A 19,327-nucleotide genomic window follows, 5' to 3' on the forward strand; every position below is an offset into this window, starting at 1 on the left:
CATGGGGACGAGGAGATTAGGAAAAAATATTTAAAAATTGTCTTTTTTCCTTTACTATAAGATATTTTTATACAATATATATACATAATTATCTTCCTCTAGCAGTTCACATAAATTACACATTTATGTAGAATGAAAAGTCAAAATACGCCATCTACTGGTGTAGTTTTTAACTGTTTGAATAGGCAATACTATATATCTGGTTTCGGAGTCAGGTATGCATAAGACAATCCATTAGATGTGCAGAAAGAACTATTTATTTATAATTACCTTTTATCTCATCCTTTTAAATATCTACTTTGGTCTTATTTTATACTGTACATATTACATTAATAAAGTAAAAGATATGCAGAATTTATAAACAACTATTTATCTTGGTAATACACACTGAAAATTTTTTTTACTGAGGTACACAAGTCTGAAAACCACTCTGTTAGATTATTACTATAAATCTTTCAAATTTCGTTATCATTGAATAAGTTTTTAAAAAATTAATACTCTGTCAAAGCTTCCTGAATAGTACTTTATGCCATACTAAGTATCTAGGTTAAAAGATGAGCCAACAAAATGTGTCTTATTTACTTGGAATCAAGGGACATCCAAATTCCTTAAGAAAAGAAAAAGAAAAATCATCCATAAAATAAGATAGCAAGAAAGAGTCTTTATTTTTCGCTTACAAGCCATAACATAACATTTTCTATTAAGAATTAAGAGATTTTAGGCTGAGTGCGTTGGCTCACGCCTATAATCCCAGCACTTTGGGAGGCCGAGGCAGGTGGATCACGAGGTCAGGAAATGGAGACCATCCTGGCCATCATGGTGAAATCCCGTCTCTACCAAAAATACAAAAATTAGCTGGGCATGGTGCTGTATGCTTGTAATTCCAGCTACTAGGGGGGCTGAGGCAGGAGCATCACTTGAACCAGGGAGTCAGATGTTGCAGTGAGCCGAGGTCGCGCCACTGCACTCCAGTCTGGGCAAGAGAGTGAAACTCAGTCTCCAAAAAAAAAAAAAAAAAAGAAGAAGACTTAAGAGATTTTGGCCTGCATGGTGGCTCATAGCACACTTTGGGAGGGCGAGGTAGGTGGATCGCTTGAGTCCAGGAGTTCGAGACTAGCGTGGGCAACATGACAAGACCCCTAGAAAAAAATACAAAAATTAACCAGGCATGGTGGTGCATGCCTGTAGTCCCAGCTATTTGGGGGGCTGAGGTGGGAGGATTGCCTGAGCCCAGGATGTTGAGGTTGCAGTGAGCTGAGATTGCACTACTGCACTCCAGCCTGGGTGACACAGCAAGATCCTGTGTCCAAAAAAAAAAAAAAAGAAAGAAAAAAAAATTAGATTTTAAGGATTTTTTTTTCTAATCACTGGTATCTAATTTCAGAACCTCACAAAGTATTAAATAGAAACGTGTATCAATAGGTGAATGAATAAAAAATGCATATACTGGAGCAAACTACCAATATACTGAACAACACGGATGAATCTCAAAAATCTTCATTTTGAGGGAATGAAGTCAGACATACCTACTATGATTCCATTCATGCAGAATTTAACTATAGTGAAAAAGAACAGATTAGTAGTTGCCTGAGGCCAGAGCAGAAAGCGGAATGGACTGCAAAGTGGGGAGAGGAACCTTTGGGGATGATACAAACATTCTGTATCTTGATTATAACCGAGCTTCATGGGTATGTGTAAACGTCAAAACTCACCAAATGACACACTTTAAAGGATAAACTTTCTTATCCATACGTTATTATTCTTCAAAGTTGGTAAGGAAAAACATTTTAAATAGCAATTGCATTCTAATTCTTCACTGTAATTCTCTAATTCTTTTAGTGTTTCATAATTAGCATTAAGCTCTGGCTTGTATTTATTTTCACTTCAGTCTTCAAGTCTCAAAAGTAGTCTATTATGAGGTCGCCTGTCATTAGAAAAACTGGATACTACTCTGTACTCTTGAGTTATCAACTACTGAATAAGTTCTTTTTAGTTCCTAATTCACAATAAGCGCAAAAAATTCTTTATGTGCAAATTATCACACACATTATTTATATAAGTACTACTGTACTTACATGTAAAATCAACTTTTGAGGACACTATTACTTTTTAAAATTCTGAATGTCTCTAACCCCTCTAAATCCAACATCAAATGATATATAAACAGCAAAAGGATCATTATATTCAATCAGAGGGATTTAATGTTTCCCTCTTCCTCTCTCAAAGCATTCTTTCAGCAAAGGAAACAATTACCATAAGCAGATAGAAAAATATCTTGATGGATTACTCTGTTCTATTGAATCTACCATGAGAGAAACGCAAAAAGGAAATTCAGATTAACGCAATTACCCCTTCCTGAAATAATCATGGTGCACCAAGGAATTGCTAGAGAGGTAAGAAGATTGTGTAATTTAGAACACTATAGTTAATCTTTCATTTATTTTTTTTTTTTGAGACGGAGTCTTCGCTCTGTTGCCCAGGCTGGAATGTAGTGGCCCGATCTCAGCTCACTGCAAGCTCCACCTCCCGGGTTCACGCCATTCTGCCTCAGCCTCCCAAGAAGCTGGGACTACAGGTGCCCACCACCACGCCCGGCTAATTTTTTTGTATTTTTTAGTAGACGGAGGGTTTCACCGTGTTAGCAAGGATGGTCTCGATCTCCTGACCTTGTGATTCACCTGCCTTGGCCTCCCAAAGTGCTGGGATTACAGGCGTGAGCCACCACGCCCAGGTGCCTTTTTTTTTTTTTTTTTAAGATGGAGTTTCGCTCTTTGTTGCCCAGGTTGGAGTGCAGTGGTGTGATCTTGGCTCACTGCAACCTCCACCTCCTGGGTTCAAGCGATTCTCCTGTCTCAGCCTCCCGAGTAGCTGGGAGGCATCCACCACCACGCCTGGCTAATTTCTGTATTTTTAGTAGAGTTGAGGTTTCACCATGTTGGCCAGGATGGTCTCGAACTCCTGACCTCTGGTGATCCACCCGCCTCGGCCTCCCAAAGTACTGGGATTACAGGCCTGAGTCACTGCTCCTGGCCTCACTATAATTATTCTATTTGCATTTGAAGAAATATAAAAATTCTTAAAAACACCCTCTGTTTAGAAGAATAAAAATAAAGAACCTAAGATAGTATTCTTCAAATGGACTCTGGGTAATATTCCTGGGTTGCCTGCTTCTATGTGAGTTTATAATTTTGTTTTTAGAAAATAACAGCCAAATGACAACATGTTGTAGAAATGAAGGCTGGTACTATTAATAGACAAAAATAGTGAAAAGACTGAGCTGTCCTTCTATACACCACAGTACAGGTATGTTAAATTCTAAAGAACCTTGGTCCAGATGTGGTAATGACATGCCTGTAATCCCAGTATTTTGGGAGGACAAGGCAGGTGGAGCACTTGAGCTCAGGAATTTGAGACTAGCATGGGTAACATGGCAAGACCCAGTGTCTCAGTCAAAAAATATAAAAAATTAGTCCAGTGTGGTGCCATGCGCCTGTGGCACGTGCCTGTAACATTATACTAAAACTAAGTAAACTCTAGCAGAACTTGAGATTTTTTTCCAGCGACTCAGGAGGCTGAGGCACAATAATTGCTTGAGCCAGTGAGGTGTAGGTTGCAGTGAGCTGAGATTGCGCCACTGCAATCTGATGTTCTATATAAGGATCCCATCTTTGTTTCCACCAACATCCATCAACTGTTCATGATTAGTAGGAAAAGTAATAATTGCAAAATAATTTCTTCTTTATGTAGGATTTTAAAGAATTTCTCAGCAAACTATTTTGGGGTTTGAATCAGTGGTTTGAAAATTTCTGTGCAAAGAAAGGAATAACAACTACAAATTGTTTTCACTGTGATAATAAATACAAATCAAACGATGGTTCATTATACCTGAAATTAAAAAAAAAAAAAAAAAAATCAGGCCAGGTGCAGTGGCTCACACCTGTAATCCCAGTACTTTGGGAGGCCGAGGTGGGTGGATCACGAGATCAGGAGATGGAGACCATCCTGGCTAACATGGTGAAACCCTGTCTCTACTAAAAATACAAAAAATTAGCCAGGCTTGGTGGCAGGTGCCTGTAGTCCCAGCTATTCAGGAGGCTGAAGCAGGAGAGTGGCATGAACCCAGGAGGCGGAGCTTGCAGTGAGTCGAGATTGCGCCACTGCACTCCAGACTGGGCAACAGAGCGAGACTCTGTCTCAAAAAAAAAAAAAAATTCAATCTGATGTATCTGTACAAGCACTACAGATATAAGGAGTTAGCTAGGAGCAGTGACTCATGCCTATAATCCCAGCCAGCACTTTGGGAGGCCAAGGCCAGGTGGATCACTTGAATCCAGGATTGGAGACCAGCCTAGGGAACACAGAGAAACCCTGTCTCTACAAATAAATAAAATAAACAAAATTAGTCTGGACATGGTGGCATGCACCTGTAGTCCCCGCTACTCAGAAGGCTGAGATGAGAGGATCGCTTGAGCCTTGGAAGCAGAGGTTGCAGTGAGCTGTGATCGCACCACTGCACTCCACCCTAGGTGATGGACTGAGACTCAGTCTCAAATTAAAAAAAAAAAAAAGTATAAGGAGTTTATATTTAGTTTTATGTTTGTATACACATAATTAACATTATACTAAAACTAAGTAAACTCTAGCACAACTTGAGATTTTCTCCATTTGAAGAGTTTGCTTTTTGTAGTTGTGAGCCATGAGTGGTTAGTGTATTGTTGGTATTGCTGAAGGCAGGGTTGATCCCTCACTTGCTTGATACTTGCATTCAAGAGAATCTAAATTGTGTTGCGGAAGGGACTGACTGTACTCAAGGCTAACTTGGAGTATAAGGCTGCCCCTAAAACCTTCTTAGTCACACAGGATCACTGTAACCAAAACAGTGTATGTTCCAGCTGCAGAGAGCTGACTGCTCTCAGCTTGCACAGCACCTTAGGATTGGGAAGAATATATGGATAGGGAATGGGGTGGAGAAAGAAAGATGGAAATGCTGTCATCCAGGTGGCTTTAGGGTCCTAAGGAGTGGAGAAAGACGGCACTGGAGATGTCTTCACGGATCTGTGTAGGAGTTCCTTGTAGATAAATTACTGATCCCCCATCTACTATTCCCAGTATGTAATGGCTGAATTAATATGTAATCAACTACATTGTATCTAAAGCCTTAGAACCAGTCAGGTGCTCCCCCCACCTAATACCATTTCTTACCCTGTAATCCTACCTGATCTTTAACAAACCATTAATAATTCTAAGAATAATCTCTATTTTGTTGTGCTTTTTGTAACTGTTTTAAATAAATCAATTGCACTGTAAAAAAATAAATAAAAATAAAGAGTCTGCTTTTTTTTTTTTTTTTTTTTTTTTAAAGAGCCCATTAGAAGATTGAGAAACACTGTCCCCAAGGAACAAAGTCTTCAAAATACATTATGGTATAACATATCAATGCTTTCCATGTAAAGCAAAAAAACAGGAGCTACAGAAATGTATAGAAAGTTTAACAATAACTTGCAAGTGAGGAAAGAGAGAGACCCTCTCATATTGTTTTATATTCAGTACCTGTTTTAAGAAAAAAACAATGAAGTAAAACCAAAGACAGGCAGCCCGGCACCAGGCCTGGGTCTGCCTGGCCTAAACCCAGTAGTTAAAAATCAACTCATGACTTACAAACCGATGTTCCTGACATTGTGCAGAAGAACACTGTGAAACTCTCTGCCCTGTTCTGTTTCTCTCTGACCAGCGGTGCATGCAGCCCCATCACATACCCTCTGCTTGCTCAAATCAATCACAACCCTTTCATGCGAAATCTTTAGTGTTGTGAGCCCTTAAAAGGGACATAAATTGTGCACTCAGAGAGCTCGGATTTTAAGGCAGTAGCTTGCCTATGCTCCCAGCTGAACAAAGCCCTTCCTTCTACAACTCGGTGTCTGAGAGGTTTTGTCTGCGGCTCGTCCTGCTATATTTCTTGGTTCCCTGACCAGGAAGTGAGGTAACTGATGGATGGATGGCGGAGGCAGCCCCTTAGGCGGCTCAGGCCTGCCCTGTGGAGCATCCCCGTGGCAGACTCCGGCTAGTCTGAATGAGGCGATCCAAAGAGCACTCCCGGGTAGGCAAGTGCCCCGGTGGAATGCTTCGCCAGAGCAGCGTGTAGCAGGCCCCTGTGGAGGATTAACACAGTGTCTGAACACCGGGAAGGAACTGGCACTTCGAGTCTGGACATCTGAAACTTGGTAAGACTGGTCTTTGGAACTTGCCCACTCCATCTGAGTGGAAGCGTGGCCTGATCACCCACAGTGTGCCTGTACTGGCACTTTTGTTTTGGTTTTGACTTGACTTGGTAAGGCTAGTCTTTGGAACTTGCCCACTCCATCTGAGTGGAGGCGTGGCCTGGTCTGATCACCCACGGTGTGCCTGTATTGGAACTTTTGTTCTGGTTTTGACTTGACTTGAATTGCTGGATACTTTGATTTTGGTTTTGACTTGACTTAGATTTCTTGGTACTTGGATTTTGGATTTTGTGGTATTCTGATTTTGGTTTGGTATAAACAATAAAAGTGTGTGTGTGTGCCCTCTTTATCTGTTCTTTGTTTTGTGGTGAGTGTGTGTTGTGAGTGTGGTATTTTGTCTTGAGACAACATGGGTCGGGCGCAAAATAAGCCCACCCCACTAGGAACTATGTTGAAAAATTTTAAGAAAGAAAAAAAAAGGGAGGAGGCAGAATTTATATAAAAAGAATGTTATATGGTAAATTCTTGTCCTGAAATAAATTAACTGGTTATTAAAAAAAAAAAAAGTTTGTAGTAAGTCAAAAAGTTGAGACATGTCAAAAGATTGTGAAAGTCGTGAAAAAAAGGTTATAAAAAAGTTTATGCAAAAAAGTCATATGATTTAAAAGTAATAAGGCCTCCTGAGTACAGTTATGTACAAGGTATATTAAAAATGTAAAACACACCTTTAATAAAAAGATTATAAGGAGGCATAAGAATGTGGATTTTTGGCAGGGCGCGGTGGCTCAAGCCTGTAATCCCAGCACTGTGGGAGGCCGAGACGGGTGGATCACGAGGTCAAGAGATCGAGACCACCCTGGCGAACATGGTGAAACCCCGTCTCTACTAAAAAAAAAAAAAAAAAAAAAACTAGCCGGGCGAGGTGGCGGGCGCCTGTAGTCCCAGCTACTCGGGAGGCTGAGGCAGGAGAATGGCGTGAACCCGGGAGGCGGAGCTTGCAGTGAGCTCAGATCCGGCCACTGCACTCCAGCCTGGGTGACAGAGCCAGACTCCGTCTCAAAAAAAAAAAAAAAAGAATGTGGATTTTTATCTACATTAAAAGGTTAAAAAACTGTTTTAAAAGTTTAAGCAAGTTTTAAAACGTTAATTGTAAAGAAAATTCTGTGTGTAAACACATTAGCTAAAGTTAAAAAGGTTATCATCCAGTTTTTTCTGTGAACTAGACATTAAAGTAAAAATGCAACAGGTTTTTCTTAAAACATCAACCCGCTCTTTAACAAAAATTATAAAAGGTTAAAAAGAGTCTATAAAATCTTACCTTATGGTCAAACATGAAAAATTGGATAAATACATCTACAAGGTTTTATTAAAATTAATAACACACTAATATAAAGGTAAAATTTAGCTTATCTGGTATAAAAATCCTACAAAAAGCATTATTAAATATAAAACGGTATTTAGCTTTTTTTGGTCTAAAACTGGTAAAAACAGGTGCTAAAGGAAACATTCATTTTACTAGAAGATCATAAAAGTTAAAGACTTAAAACAAACTTTGGCAATTAAGACAGCATACCAAGATGCAAATGCCTGGTTGAAATGGATCAAATATTCCACCTGCACATTAAACAAAAGCAATTGTTATGCTTGTGCACATGGCAGGCCAGAGGCCCTGACTGTCCCCCTTCCACTAAGGTGGTCCTCCAGTCGACCAGGCGTGGGCTGCATGGTAGCTCTTTTCCAGGATTCTACAGCCTGGAGTAATAAGTCATGCCAAGCTCTCTCTGCTATATCCCAGAGTCCCTGCAGGTCAGCCCCCGAGGGCCATCCAGCTTCCCCCAACACTAAGTCCACTTCATGTCTCTCATGGCAGGAAGCAAACTTAGCATTACTTGGAGACCTGAAGGGATGCAGTGAGCTTAAGAATTTTCAAGAGCTCATCAGGCAGCCCTTGTTCATCCCTGAGCGGATGTGTGGTGATATTGTGGTGGACCTTTACTGGGCACTCTGCCAAATAATTAGAGTGGCATTTGTGCTTTAGTTCATTTGGCTATCCCTTTCACCCTGGCATTTCATCAACAAGAGAAAAAATAATAATAATAATACATTGTAAAGTTGAGAGAAGCCCCTTATAGATCTTTCAACTCTCACATCTATTTAAATGCAACTGCAGCCCCTCAAGAAATACCAGATCAATTTAAAGCTTGAAATCAAATAGTTACAGGATTTAAGTCAATATTTTGGTAAATGACAGTCAATAAAAATGCAGATTAGATAAACTACATCTATTACAACCAACAATGAGTTTTTCATGAGTTAAAAAGAAAAACTCATGTCGGCCGCAGCCCTGAGGCTACCTGACCTGACAAAACTCTTTACACTCTATGTGTGTGTGTGGGGGTGGGGAATGGCAGTTGGAGTTTTAACCCAGACTGTAGGGCCCTGGCCAAGGCCAGTGGCCTATCTCTCAAAACAACTAGATGGGGTTTCCAAAGGCTGGCCCCCATGTCCAAGGGCCCTGGCAGCAACAGCCCTGTCAGCACAAGAAGCAGATAAGCTAACTCTTAGGCAAAACCTAAAGTCCCCCAATGCTGTGGTAATTTTAATAAATACCAAAGGACACTATTAGCTAATAAATGCCAGACTAACTAGATACCAAAACTTGCTCTGTAAAAATCCCCGCATAATCATCTAAGTTTGCAACACCCTAAACCCCGCCACCTTGCTCCTGGTATCAGAGAGCCCAGTTAAACATAACTGTGTAAAAGTATTGGACTCAGTTTATTCTAGTGGGCTCAACCTCCGAGACCATCTTTAAATATCCAGTAGACTGGGAGCTGTACATGGATGGGAGCAGCTTCGCCAAGCCCTGCAAAGTGACTCTGAAAAAGATGATAAGCCCTGCTCTAGTCACACCCGGAAGCTGAATGGTCCACACATGGCCGAAACACAAGGAAACTCATCGTGGGACTCATTTTCCTTAAAATTTGGACTTGTACAGTAAGGACTTCAACTGACCTTCCTCAGACTCAGGGCTATTCCCAGTATACAGACATCAAGTTACTGAAGTAGGACACAAGACTGCTACAGTCCTATTATTTTATGGTTATTATAAGTGTACCAGGACTCTAAAAGAAACTTGTTTATATAATGACACCCAGTACAAAGAATATAATCCACGAAGTGACCAGCCCGATGTGTGCTATGACCCCTCTGAACCTCTCATAATCAGAGTTTTTAAAATAAAATTAAGGAGTGGTCCTTTTCTAAGTGACACAGGTAAAGTAATAGCTTAAAAAAAAGGGGGGGGTCCCCAAAAATGTAAGCTTAAAATTTGACGCCTGGCTGGGTATAGTGGCTCACGCCTGTAATCCTAGCACTTTGGGAGGCTGAGGCGGGCGGATCACAAGGTCAGGAGATCGAGACCACGGTGAAACCCCATCTCTACTAAAAATACAAAAAACTAGCCGGGCGAGGTGGCGGGTGCCTGTAGTCCCAGCTACTCGGGAGGCTGAGGCAGGAGAATGGCGTGAACCCGCGAGGCGGAGCTTGCAGTGAGCCGAGATCGTACCACTACACTCCAGCCTAGGGGACAGAGCGAGACTCCGTCTCAAAAAAAAAAAAAAAAAAAAGTTGACACCTGTGCCGCTATGAACAATAAGCAGCATGGGATGGAATGCGGTTCTCTAGATTGGGAAAGAAAAGTTATACAGCAGAAAATAAGTATATCTGTCAAGAATTGTATTTATGTAAAATGTGTCAATACTGGTCTTGTGTCATTTGGGCTACTTGAAAAAAAATTAAAAAGATCCTGTTTGGTTCCAAAAAGGAAAAGTCAGCCCCTCCTGCATGAGTGGGAGCTACAACCCTTTGGAATTGGTAATCACAAACCCCTCAGACCCAAAATGAAAAAAAAAAAAAATACGTAACATTAGACATTAATGAAAAAGGACTAGATCCTAGCGTAAGCATCCTAATAAAAGGAGAGGTTCAAAGAGACTCTCCAGAACCAGTATTTCAGACTTTCTATGATGAATAAAATGTGCCAGTATCTGAGATTCCAGGAAAAACTAAGAATTTGTTTTTGCAATTAGCCGAACATGTAGCCCAGTCTCTAAAAGTCACTTCATGTTATGTTTGTGGAGGAAGTCTAACAGGACATCAATGGCCATGGGACGCCCGAGAATTAGTTCCTACGGACCCAGCTCCTGATGAGTTCCCGGCCCAAAAGAACCACCCTGACAATTTTTGGGTTCTAAAAGTCTCAATTATTAGACAGTATTGCATAGCTAGAGAAGAAAAAGAATTCACTCATCCTGTAGGGCAGCTTAGTTGTCTTGGGCAAAAGCTGTATAATAGTACCGCAAAAACAGTTACATGATGGAGTTCCAATTATGCAAAAAGAAATCCATTCAGTAAATTTCCAAGGTTGCAGACTGTCTGGGCCCACCCAGAATTCCAGCAGGACTAGATTGCCCCCACCAGGTTATACTGGATAGGTAGACATAGAGCTTACGCTAAGCTGCCTGACCAGTGGACAGGTGGTTGCGTTATTGGCACTATTAAACCATCTTTCTTCTTACTGCCCATAAAAACAGGTGAACTTCTGGGCTTCCCAGTCTATGCTTCCCGTGAAAAACGAAGCATAGCCATAAATAATTAAAAACATGATGAATAGCCCCTGAAAAAATCATACAATACTATGGACCCGCCACTCGGGCACAAGATGGCTCATGGGGATATCAGACCCCTAATCTACATGCTCAACTGAATTATACGGTTACAAGCTGTTTCAGAAATTACTACTAATAAAACTGGTCAAGGCTTGACTATTATGGCCCGGCAAAAAAAAAAAAAAACAACCCAGATAAAAAATGCTATCTATCAAAATAGACTGGCTCTCAACTACTTGCTAGCAACTAAAAAAGGGTCTATAAGAAATGTCACCTTATTAATTACTGTCTACACAGATAACCAAAGGCAAGTAGTTAAAGACATAGTTTAACATATGACAAAACTGGCACATGTACCTGTGCAAGTGTGGCACGGACTTAATCTGAGAGCCATGCTTAAAAATTAGTTCCCAGCACTAAGAGAATTTAAAACTCATAATAAAAGTTATAATAGTAATAAAAACCTGCCTACTGCTCCTTTGTTTGCTACCTGTACTTCTTCAAATGATAAAAAAGCTTCACTGCTGTTTGGACGAACAGAGGCAAGATGGCACACTTCCGGGTTCTTCATCACCAACTTTTCCCGCGCGCGCGAAAATGCAGCCGGCGCCCGGGAAGGTGCAGACCAACCGGGCATGCACCAGGTGACGTCAATCCGAAGACACCAAGATTTACCTGGTAGCACCTACGGAACGCCCCCCCGACACGCCCGTGTCCCGCCTATTGCCCTCCCACTCCTAGAAAAGCCGCTCCTGGCAGACGCCCTCCTTTGCGGGAGGCCGACAGACCTCTCCCTACCCACCTTCTTCCCTGAAGCTAGGTGACCAAAAATAAATTTGCAGTTTTGCTCCTACCCTTGCCTACTCGCTGGTTCTTTTGTGCTCGCTCTGGTGGTCTTAGAAAACAAATCAATTGCTACCTTAGTTCAACAAAATGCTTCAGCGCAAGTATACTATATGAATCACTATCAATCTATTGCACAAAAAGACATGAGTAGCAAAAATAAGAGTGAGAACTCCCACTAATAAAAAGTGTGAGTCTCAAAAGGGGGGAAATGAATAAACAGACCCTCTCATATTGTTTTATGTTGTTTTATATTCAGTACCTGTTTTAAGAAAAAACAATGAAGTAAAACCAAAGACAGGCAGCCCGGCACCAGGCCCGGAACCAGGCCTGGGTCTGCCTGGCCTAAACCCAGTAGTTAAAAATCAACTCATGACTTAGAAACTGATGTTCCTGACATTGTACAGAAGAACACTGTGAAACTCCCTGCCCTGTTCTGTTTCTCTGACCAGCGGTGCATGCAGCCCCATCACATACCCTCTGCTTGCTCAAATCAATCACAATCCTTTCATGCGAAATCTTTAGTGTTGTGAGCCCTTAAAAGGGACATAAATTGTGCACTCGGAGAGCTCGGATTTTAAGGCAGTAGCTTGCCTATGCTCCCAGCTGAATAAAGCCCTTCCTTCTACAACTCGGTGTCTGAGAGGTTCTGTCTGTGGCTCACCCTGCTACACAACTCTCAGTAGAAAATATTAAGAAATCTGAGAAACTATACACAGAGACTATACACAACAAAGTCTCTGAAAGAAAATAAAACCCATTTTCATGGATGTATAAAAAATTCTATCACTGTCTATATTTATAAAAACATTAAAATTTTCATGGCTATAGTGCCCCCAATATAAATATATATATACACATATATACACACACACTCATATTTTAGATATTAGAAAAACAATCTAATGGCTACCCTTGCAGTCTTAAATGAAATATATCAAAAATAAATTATTGCCAAAATACAAGATTAATAAATTATTAAACTGCTAGGAGCTACATTAAGAGCAATAAAACCCAGAATGCTTAACGTATACTTTAATCATTAGGAAACTCAGCTTCCCTTCGGGCAAATATTGCTGAAGTCATAATTCTTTCCTGATTTACTTTTAAAGGTATTTCAGAAACACGATAATTTTAAAACAAAAAATAAAAGAGAAGCTTGGACTGAAGGAAATTGGATAGGGAATCAAGAAACAGAGGTATTATTCTTGGTTCTCCAAATTATTCCGTGTGGCTCCAGGCAAGTCATTTGCAACTCTCAGTTCTTCTCATTTCCTAGTAGAATGTCTCTAAGGAGCCTTCCTTAATGCCAGGAAGCAAGCACTTTGCATCTAAAGAATGTTGCTACCTGAGTCTACTAAGACCAAAAAGTCTTTGAAAGAGGAGAGGCAGGGCCCATAAAGAGGCAAGAATGGTAAAAACAATATACCTTCAAGTTTTGGGGTCGTGTAAATTTGTTGAGAAGTGCAGTCTGAATGAGCTCCCACCGGCTCCCCGCAGTTCGCTCACCATTCTTTTGGAAAAAAGAAAAACATATGAGGAAGTTATTCTAAGTTCTTTTGCATCACAGAATCAAAGGTGAAACAAGCAAGTACCAAACCATTTTTCAGAGACTAAAAGAATCTCGGTTTTGTTCTTACCTCATCTTCTACTGGGTACAAATTTTGTTCTGAACAAGGCATTTTAACATGCTTGTTATCCCACGAATCTTTATAATGTGTTGGAAAAGGTTTAGGAACTTCTCCTGCTCGCAAAAGATCTACCTGAAATTGAGGGTAAACAAAATTGTCAGTGCATAAAAACTAAATTTATCTTCTATAAAATAATCCAAAGTAACCAAAGCAAATGCTGTAAAATAAAGACCAGCTCCCAGGCAAGAAATCACCAAAGAATCCTTCAGCTCTTCCCATTCCTCACCTCTATTTAATCAGGTTCCAAGTCACCAGACACAGTACATATTCTAGCTCCATACCCCCTAGGAATCCTTCCTTGCCTCAGCTTTTACTAAGTGGTTCCTATCCTTCTGCCTAACTCCAGCTGTTGCTAGACACATCCAGCCCCCATAAAACCCTTACCCTCACTTTGGAATAACATTATCTTTCTAAGGAACTCCCAGGCTTCTAATGCTATAATGCCTATACTCTGATTATGTCATCCCGATTTTCATATACTTTCTTATCAAAACACTACTCATTCCAAATAAGTCTTAAACAACACTTAAAATTCCTTAAACATGGCAAATTCATTTTCATATCTACATCCCTGTATACATACAACTGTGGCCTCTCTTTTTAATACCACTACTACCAATTGCCACCTCCCCCACTGTATCTGGTTTAATCTCTATTGTCACCTTCACAACTCTGCCAAATTTTCATTACCTTTATGAAGTCTTTAGAAACTTCAAAGTAGGCAGCTATTTATCTTGTTTTGTTAGATTATTATCATGCTAGAGCACACTTGTTTTCTTTCCCTCATTAGATCCCAAACTTCCTGAAAATAACCATATTAACTTTGTATTCTGAATACGTAAGCTAGAATCTGGCATGTATACATGTGTATGCACATACATGCAAATATATATGTACACACATATGCTACTATAGTAACTATTAAGTAAAAGTTTGAGGAAGTGTTACAGTAGGTAGCCAGTCAGACATGAGCAGGGCAGGACAGGACCCTTACCACCACCAGGAATGTCAGACACCCTTCAAGTGATGCACAGGCAGCCTTGAAACTGCTTCTCTAAAATAACTGGACGCAGCTGGCGCCAGGGAAAGGAGTCACCCAATAGATAGAAAAATCTGAAATTGGTGATCAGCAGCTTCCTGTTAAGATCTTAGAAGTTGGGCAAGTCAGCCCCAGCACGTGTACTAGGAAGCAAAATGGCAAAGTTTAACTGGTATATGACCTTATAAGAACATTCGACTGGTAAGGGAAGAATACCTCAAGCGAGCATGTGTACAACTCCAGTAATCACACTGCGCATGCAGGCAGCCCATCTCAAGGGAAGAATCAGGAGAGAAGGGGACATAACCCCCTGGAAGCATGCCAACATATAAAACCTCAAGTCAAAGGTCAAACTATGTACTTGATCTCTCAAGCCGCCTGCTTGGCCCTTTTCCAAGTGCATTTACTTTCTTTCATTCCTGCTCTAAACTTTTTAATGAACTTTCACTCGTGCTCTAAAACTTGCCTTGGTTTCTCATTCTGCCTTATGCCCCTCAGTCAAATCCTTTCTTCTAAGGAGCTAGTATTAGCATTGCTGCAGACCCATACAGATTTGCCACTGGTAAGAGAAAGAGATTATGGTTTAAAGTTTAACATTAGGCCTATTCTGGATATTATATATAAAAGAAATCATATAATATGTGGCCTTTTGTGTCTGGCCTTTTTCGCTTAGCATAATGTTTTCAAGAGTAATCCATGTGGTAGTATGTATGAGTACTTCACTGCAGAGTATAATCACATAAATAAATATATAATTTCACTTGTAATACGTTATGAATATGAGGAACATTGTGTTATGAGACCAGCTCAGATTTAGTTTATGTGGTAAACTTAGGTAAGGCTTTCTTGAGGAATGGTAACTGAGCTTAACTCTAAAGGCTAAAAAATTAACAAGGAAAAAGGTGAAACAAAAATAAAATTCTAAGCTCCCTAACCAACTGAATGGACCCCTGCCTCAGTCAAGGGCATTCTAAAGCAAACCCAAAACACTAGTTCAGGCCATGATGGGAACAGGTGGTTGGACATGCTTCATTATACCTTCCTCCCTTTGAAATTTAGACATGACTGACCAGCATTAAAATTAAAACAGGTACCTTAAGACTGACAAGGCAGACTCTTTATAGCAATTAAGATACTAACATGACAGATACCAGGCGCTGAAAGAAACAGAAATACTTTACTCCAAAATATATATTCCTTTGAAATATTTTGAAATAGCCCTGCTAAACTGTCTCTTACGGGGAAAATCTACATTTTGTAGAGCAAGGGTCCCAAACCCCCCGGAATGCAGACAGGCATGGACTAGCAGTTTATGGCCTGTTAGGAACCAGGCCACATAGCAGGAGGCGAGTGAGGCTGACCTCTGCCTCCTGTCAGGTCAGTGGCAACATCAGATTCTCATAAGGGCAAGAAGCCTATTATGAACTGCACATGTGAGGGATCTAAGCTGCACACTCCTTATGAGAATCTAACTAATGCCTGATGATCTGAGGTGGAATAGTTTCATTCTGAAACCATCCCCCAACCCATGGAAAAATGGTCTTCCATAAAACCGGTCCTGGTGCCAAAAAGTTGGGGACTGCTGCTGTAGAGAATCCCCTTCCCTTTCCAGGTTTTCCCTGATCCAGTCCAGGAGAGAAGTAATGAAGTGTCTGATAAGAGCTCTGAAGCCTGTTATCTATAAGCATCATCTGCACGATAAAACCTTGGTCTTTAGAAACCCTTCTTAACCCAGACATTCCTTTCTATTGATTCCAGGTCTTTAGATAATAACTCTCTTAACCAACTGCCAAGCAGAGAATCTATGACCTGGAAGCCCCTTTCGAGTTGTCCTGCCTGCTGGACCAAATCAATATGCATCTTACATGTATTGAGTGATGTCTTATACCTCTCTCATACATATAAAACCAACCTGCAGCCTGACTACCTTGGGCACACATATTCAGGATCTCCTGGGGCTATGTCACAGGACATAGGTCACTCATATTTGGCTTATAATAAATTTCTTTAAATATTTTACAGAGTTTGACTCTATTCATCAACATTCCTTAAAAAGGGAACAACTATGGAAAGAAGACTGTCAAATAGGCAGCTTCATAAAAACATCTGCTGAGACAGAGCAGGGAGCTCTCTTACGGGCCTGCTGGGGTGCCCTCAAGCAAGGAAATAAAAGAAAATCTCAAGTCCTTGTGTTAGGAATAATGCTCAAAATCCTAAGGAAATTGAACACTCAAATAAAGGATTCTTAGCAAAGCAATTTTACTTCTGCGCAGGAGTGCCTCCTTGGCCAGTCGCCATGAGAGCACACCTGAACAAAGGGGCGCAAGAGCCTTTACTCCTAACGCAAGTCCTGCCTCTGTACCCTTTCCCTGTTGGCTGGGGTTGGGTCGTACAATCTAAACTAATCCCGGTTGGCTAAACATTTGATTTTTTTTAGATAGGTGGGCATGTGAAAGAAAGCAGAGAGGAAAGGGGAAGGCATGTCTGTAATGAGCTAGAAAGTTAGTTCTCTTTCCAAATAAGGAAAGGAATGTGAGCTGGTACTGATAATGCCTGGTACTGTGGCGTGCCTGGGCATCTAACAAAGGCAAAAAGGAAAAAAGGAGAAAAAGAAAAAAAAGGGAGGGGGGTACTATGAATTAAAGAATAAACGACTGATCAGGTTATTTGAAGAGAAACCTCATCATATCCCAAACCTTCAAGGGAAATTCCAAGCACCTAGCTAGACTTGAGAAGTAAATGAGCCACCAGATAAGCAAGGAGGTAATAACAGCTTAAACCAATAGCCTCTCATGGAAGTCAGAGCCACAAGATGTGTTGCTCCCTATAGAAAATAAAGATAACATCTTGATAAAGGTCTCTGAGTTATTTTTCAGAAACTCAGACTCTGCCAAATGGAAAATGCTAACCACCATTACATAAGGGGGAACTGAAGACTGAACTCTGACTGACGTTCTTTGTTCTAAATTTCTTCCTGAGGGGCCTGGAGACAGTGACACCCACATGCCAAACCTTAACATTCTTTTCTGCTGATCCCAAGTTTCTAGACAAAGCCTTTGATCGCAAATCAAAGAATCTCTGAATTCTGCCACCCCACCTCAAGATATCCTGCCTTTTGGGACTAAACCAATGTATAACCCCCACATATTGATGTATGATTTTGCCAGTAACTTCTGCTTTCCTAGAATATATCTCTACCTTAAAAAAATCTTGCTTGTAAGCCATTGGGGAGGTCAAGTTTTAAGCAATAGCTATCCTATTCTACTTGCTCGGTGCCCTGCAAACAAACACCCTTATTTCTCTTGCTACAGATGTCAGTGTCGGTGTTTGGCTTTACGGCACTGGAGTGTACCCAGGTTCAGTTTAGTAACACTGCAACTTAAGAAAAATAAACTGGGCCGGTGGCTCACGCCTGTAATCCCAGCACTTTGGGAGGCCGCGGGCAGATCACGAGGTCAAGAGAGTGAGACCATCCTGGCCAACATGGAGAAACCCCGTCTCTACTAAAAATACAAAAATTAGCTGGGAATGGTGGCGCGCGTCAGTAGTCCCATCTACTCGGGAGGCTGAGGCAGGCGAATCACTTGAACCCGGGAGGCGGAGGTTGCAGTGAGCAGAGATCAAGCCACTGCACTGCACTCCAGCCTGGCGACAGAACGAGAATCCTTCTCAAAAAAAAAAAAAAAGAAAAGAAAAAGAAACCTGTGAGCTATCTATATAGGTGATCATTAAAACCACAAGGGTGGGTGAGATGAACCAGAGAGAGAGAGAAGAAAAAAGGACCTATGAAAAAGGCTTGAGGAACTCCAACAACACTTACTGGTCACACACAGAAGAACAGCCTAAAAGGAAAATAAGAATTGGCTAAGGAGGAAGAAAGAAATTTAGGATTATATTGTGTAATGGAGCCAAAGGATGAGTATATTCCAAAAAGAAAAGAAATGTCTATAGAGTCAAATGTGGCCAGGCACAGTTGTTCACGTCTGCAATCTCAACACTTCGGGAGGTTGAGGCTAGAGGATCACTTGAGGCCTGGAGTTCAAAATCAGCCTGGGCCAACATAGCTACAAATTTAGAAAATTAGCAGGTGTGGTGGCACATGCCTGTAACCCCAGCTACTCAGGAGGCTGAGGTGGGAAGACTGCTTGAACCTAAGAGTTGGAGGCTGCAGTGAGCCAAGATCACACAACTGCTACTGCAATCCAGCCTGGGTGACAGAGTGAGATTCTGTCTCTTTAAAAAAAAAAAAAAAAGAAGAAGACCAGGAATAGTGGTTTACATTTGTAATCCCAGCACATTGGGAGGCCCAGGCAGGTGATCACCTGATCTCAGGAGTTTAAGACCAGCCTAGCCAACGTGGCGAAACCCCGTCTCTATTAAAAATACAAACATCAGCCGAGCTTGGTGGTATGCACCTGTAGTCCCAGCTACTTGGGAGGCTGAGGTAGGAGGATCGCTTGAACCCGGGAGGCAGAGGTTTCAGTGAGCCGAGATCGCACCACTGCACTCCAGCAGCCTGGGTGACAGAGCAAGAAAAAAAAAAAAAAAAGTCAACTGTGACAGAATCAGCAGTTATGCTGAAAGTATTTTCACCCTCATAAGAACGTCCTAAAGGTGATTTGTAAGGATGTTCCATATCATCTGATAAAACAGCATAGGTACCAGTTGAGCTTCACACAAAGGGGAACATACAGGTAATATGCTTTGTGTGTGGCTCTGTGTGTGTTTGCGTGCATGCATACATGCATGTGTTTGTTGGAAATTGACCACTAAGTGAAATTTCAGATTGCCTTACCTTTCTAAAGCTAAATGTTGGCTTTATTTTATTTTATTTTCAAGAAACAGGGTCTTACTCTGTCATCCAGG

The 19,327-nt window shown here is 41.1% G+C and overlaps 1 protein-coding gene across 5 annotated transcripts in view; it reads right to left on the minus strand.

The window, feature by feature from the left end:
• Positions 1-19,327, minus strand: part of PARG (poly(ADP-ribose) glycohydrolase) — a 133,138-nt gene that overhangs the window by 100,101 nt on the left and 13,710 nt on the right. For all 5 annotated transcript variants that reach the window (XM_033208544.1, XM_033208545.1, XM_033208543.1 and 2 more), the window contains 2 exons: positions 13,372-13,494; positions 13,161-13,244 (listed from right to left, as the gene is read on the minus strand). In XM_033208544.1, the coding sequence (XP_033064435.1) occupies positions 13,161-13,244; positions 13,372-13,494 (207 nt within the window). The remainder of the gene's footprint in view (positions 1-13,160; positions 13,245-13,371; positions 13,495-19,327) is intronic.

The sequence above is a fragment of the Trachypithecus francoisi genome, unplaced genomic scaffold (assembly GCF_009764315.1).
Source record: "Trachypithecus francoisi isolate TF-2019V2 unplaced genomic scaffold, Tfra_2.0 Lachesis_group9, whole genome shotgun sequence".
Taxonomy (NCBI): Eukaryota; Metazoa; Chordata; class Mammalia; order Primates; family Cercopithecidae; genus Trachypithecus; species Trachypithecus francoisi.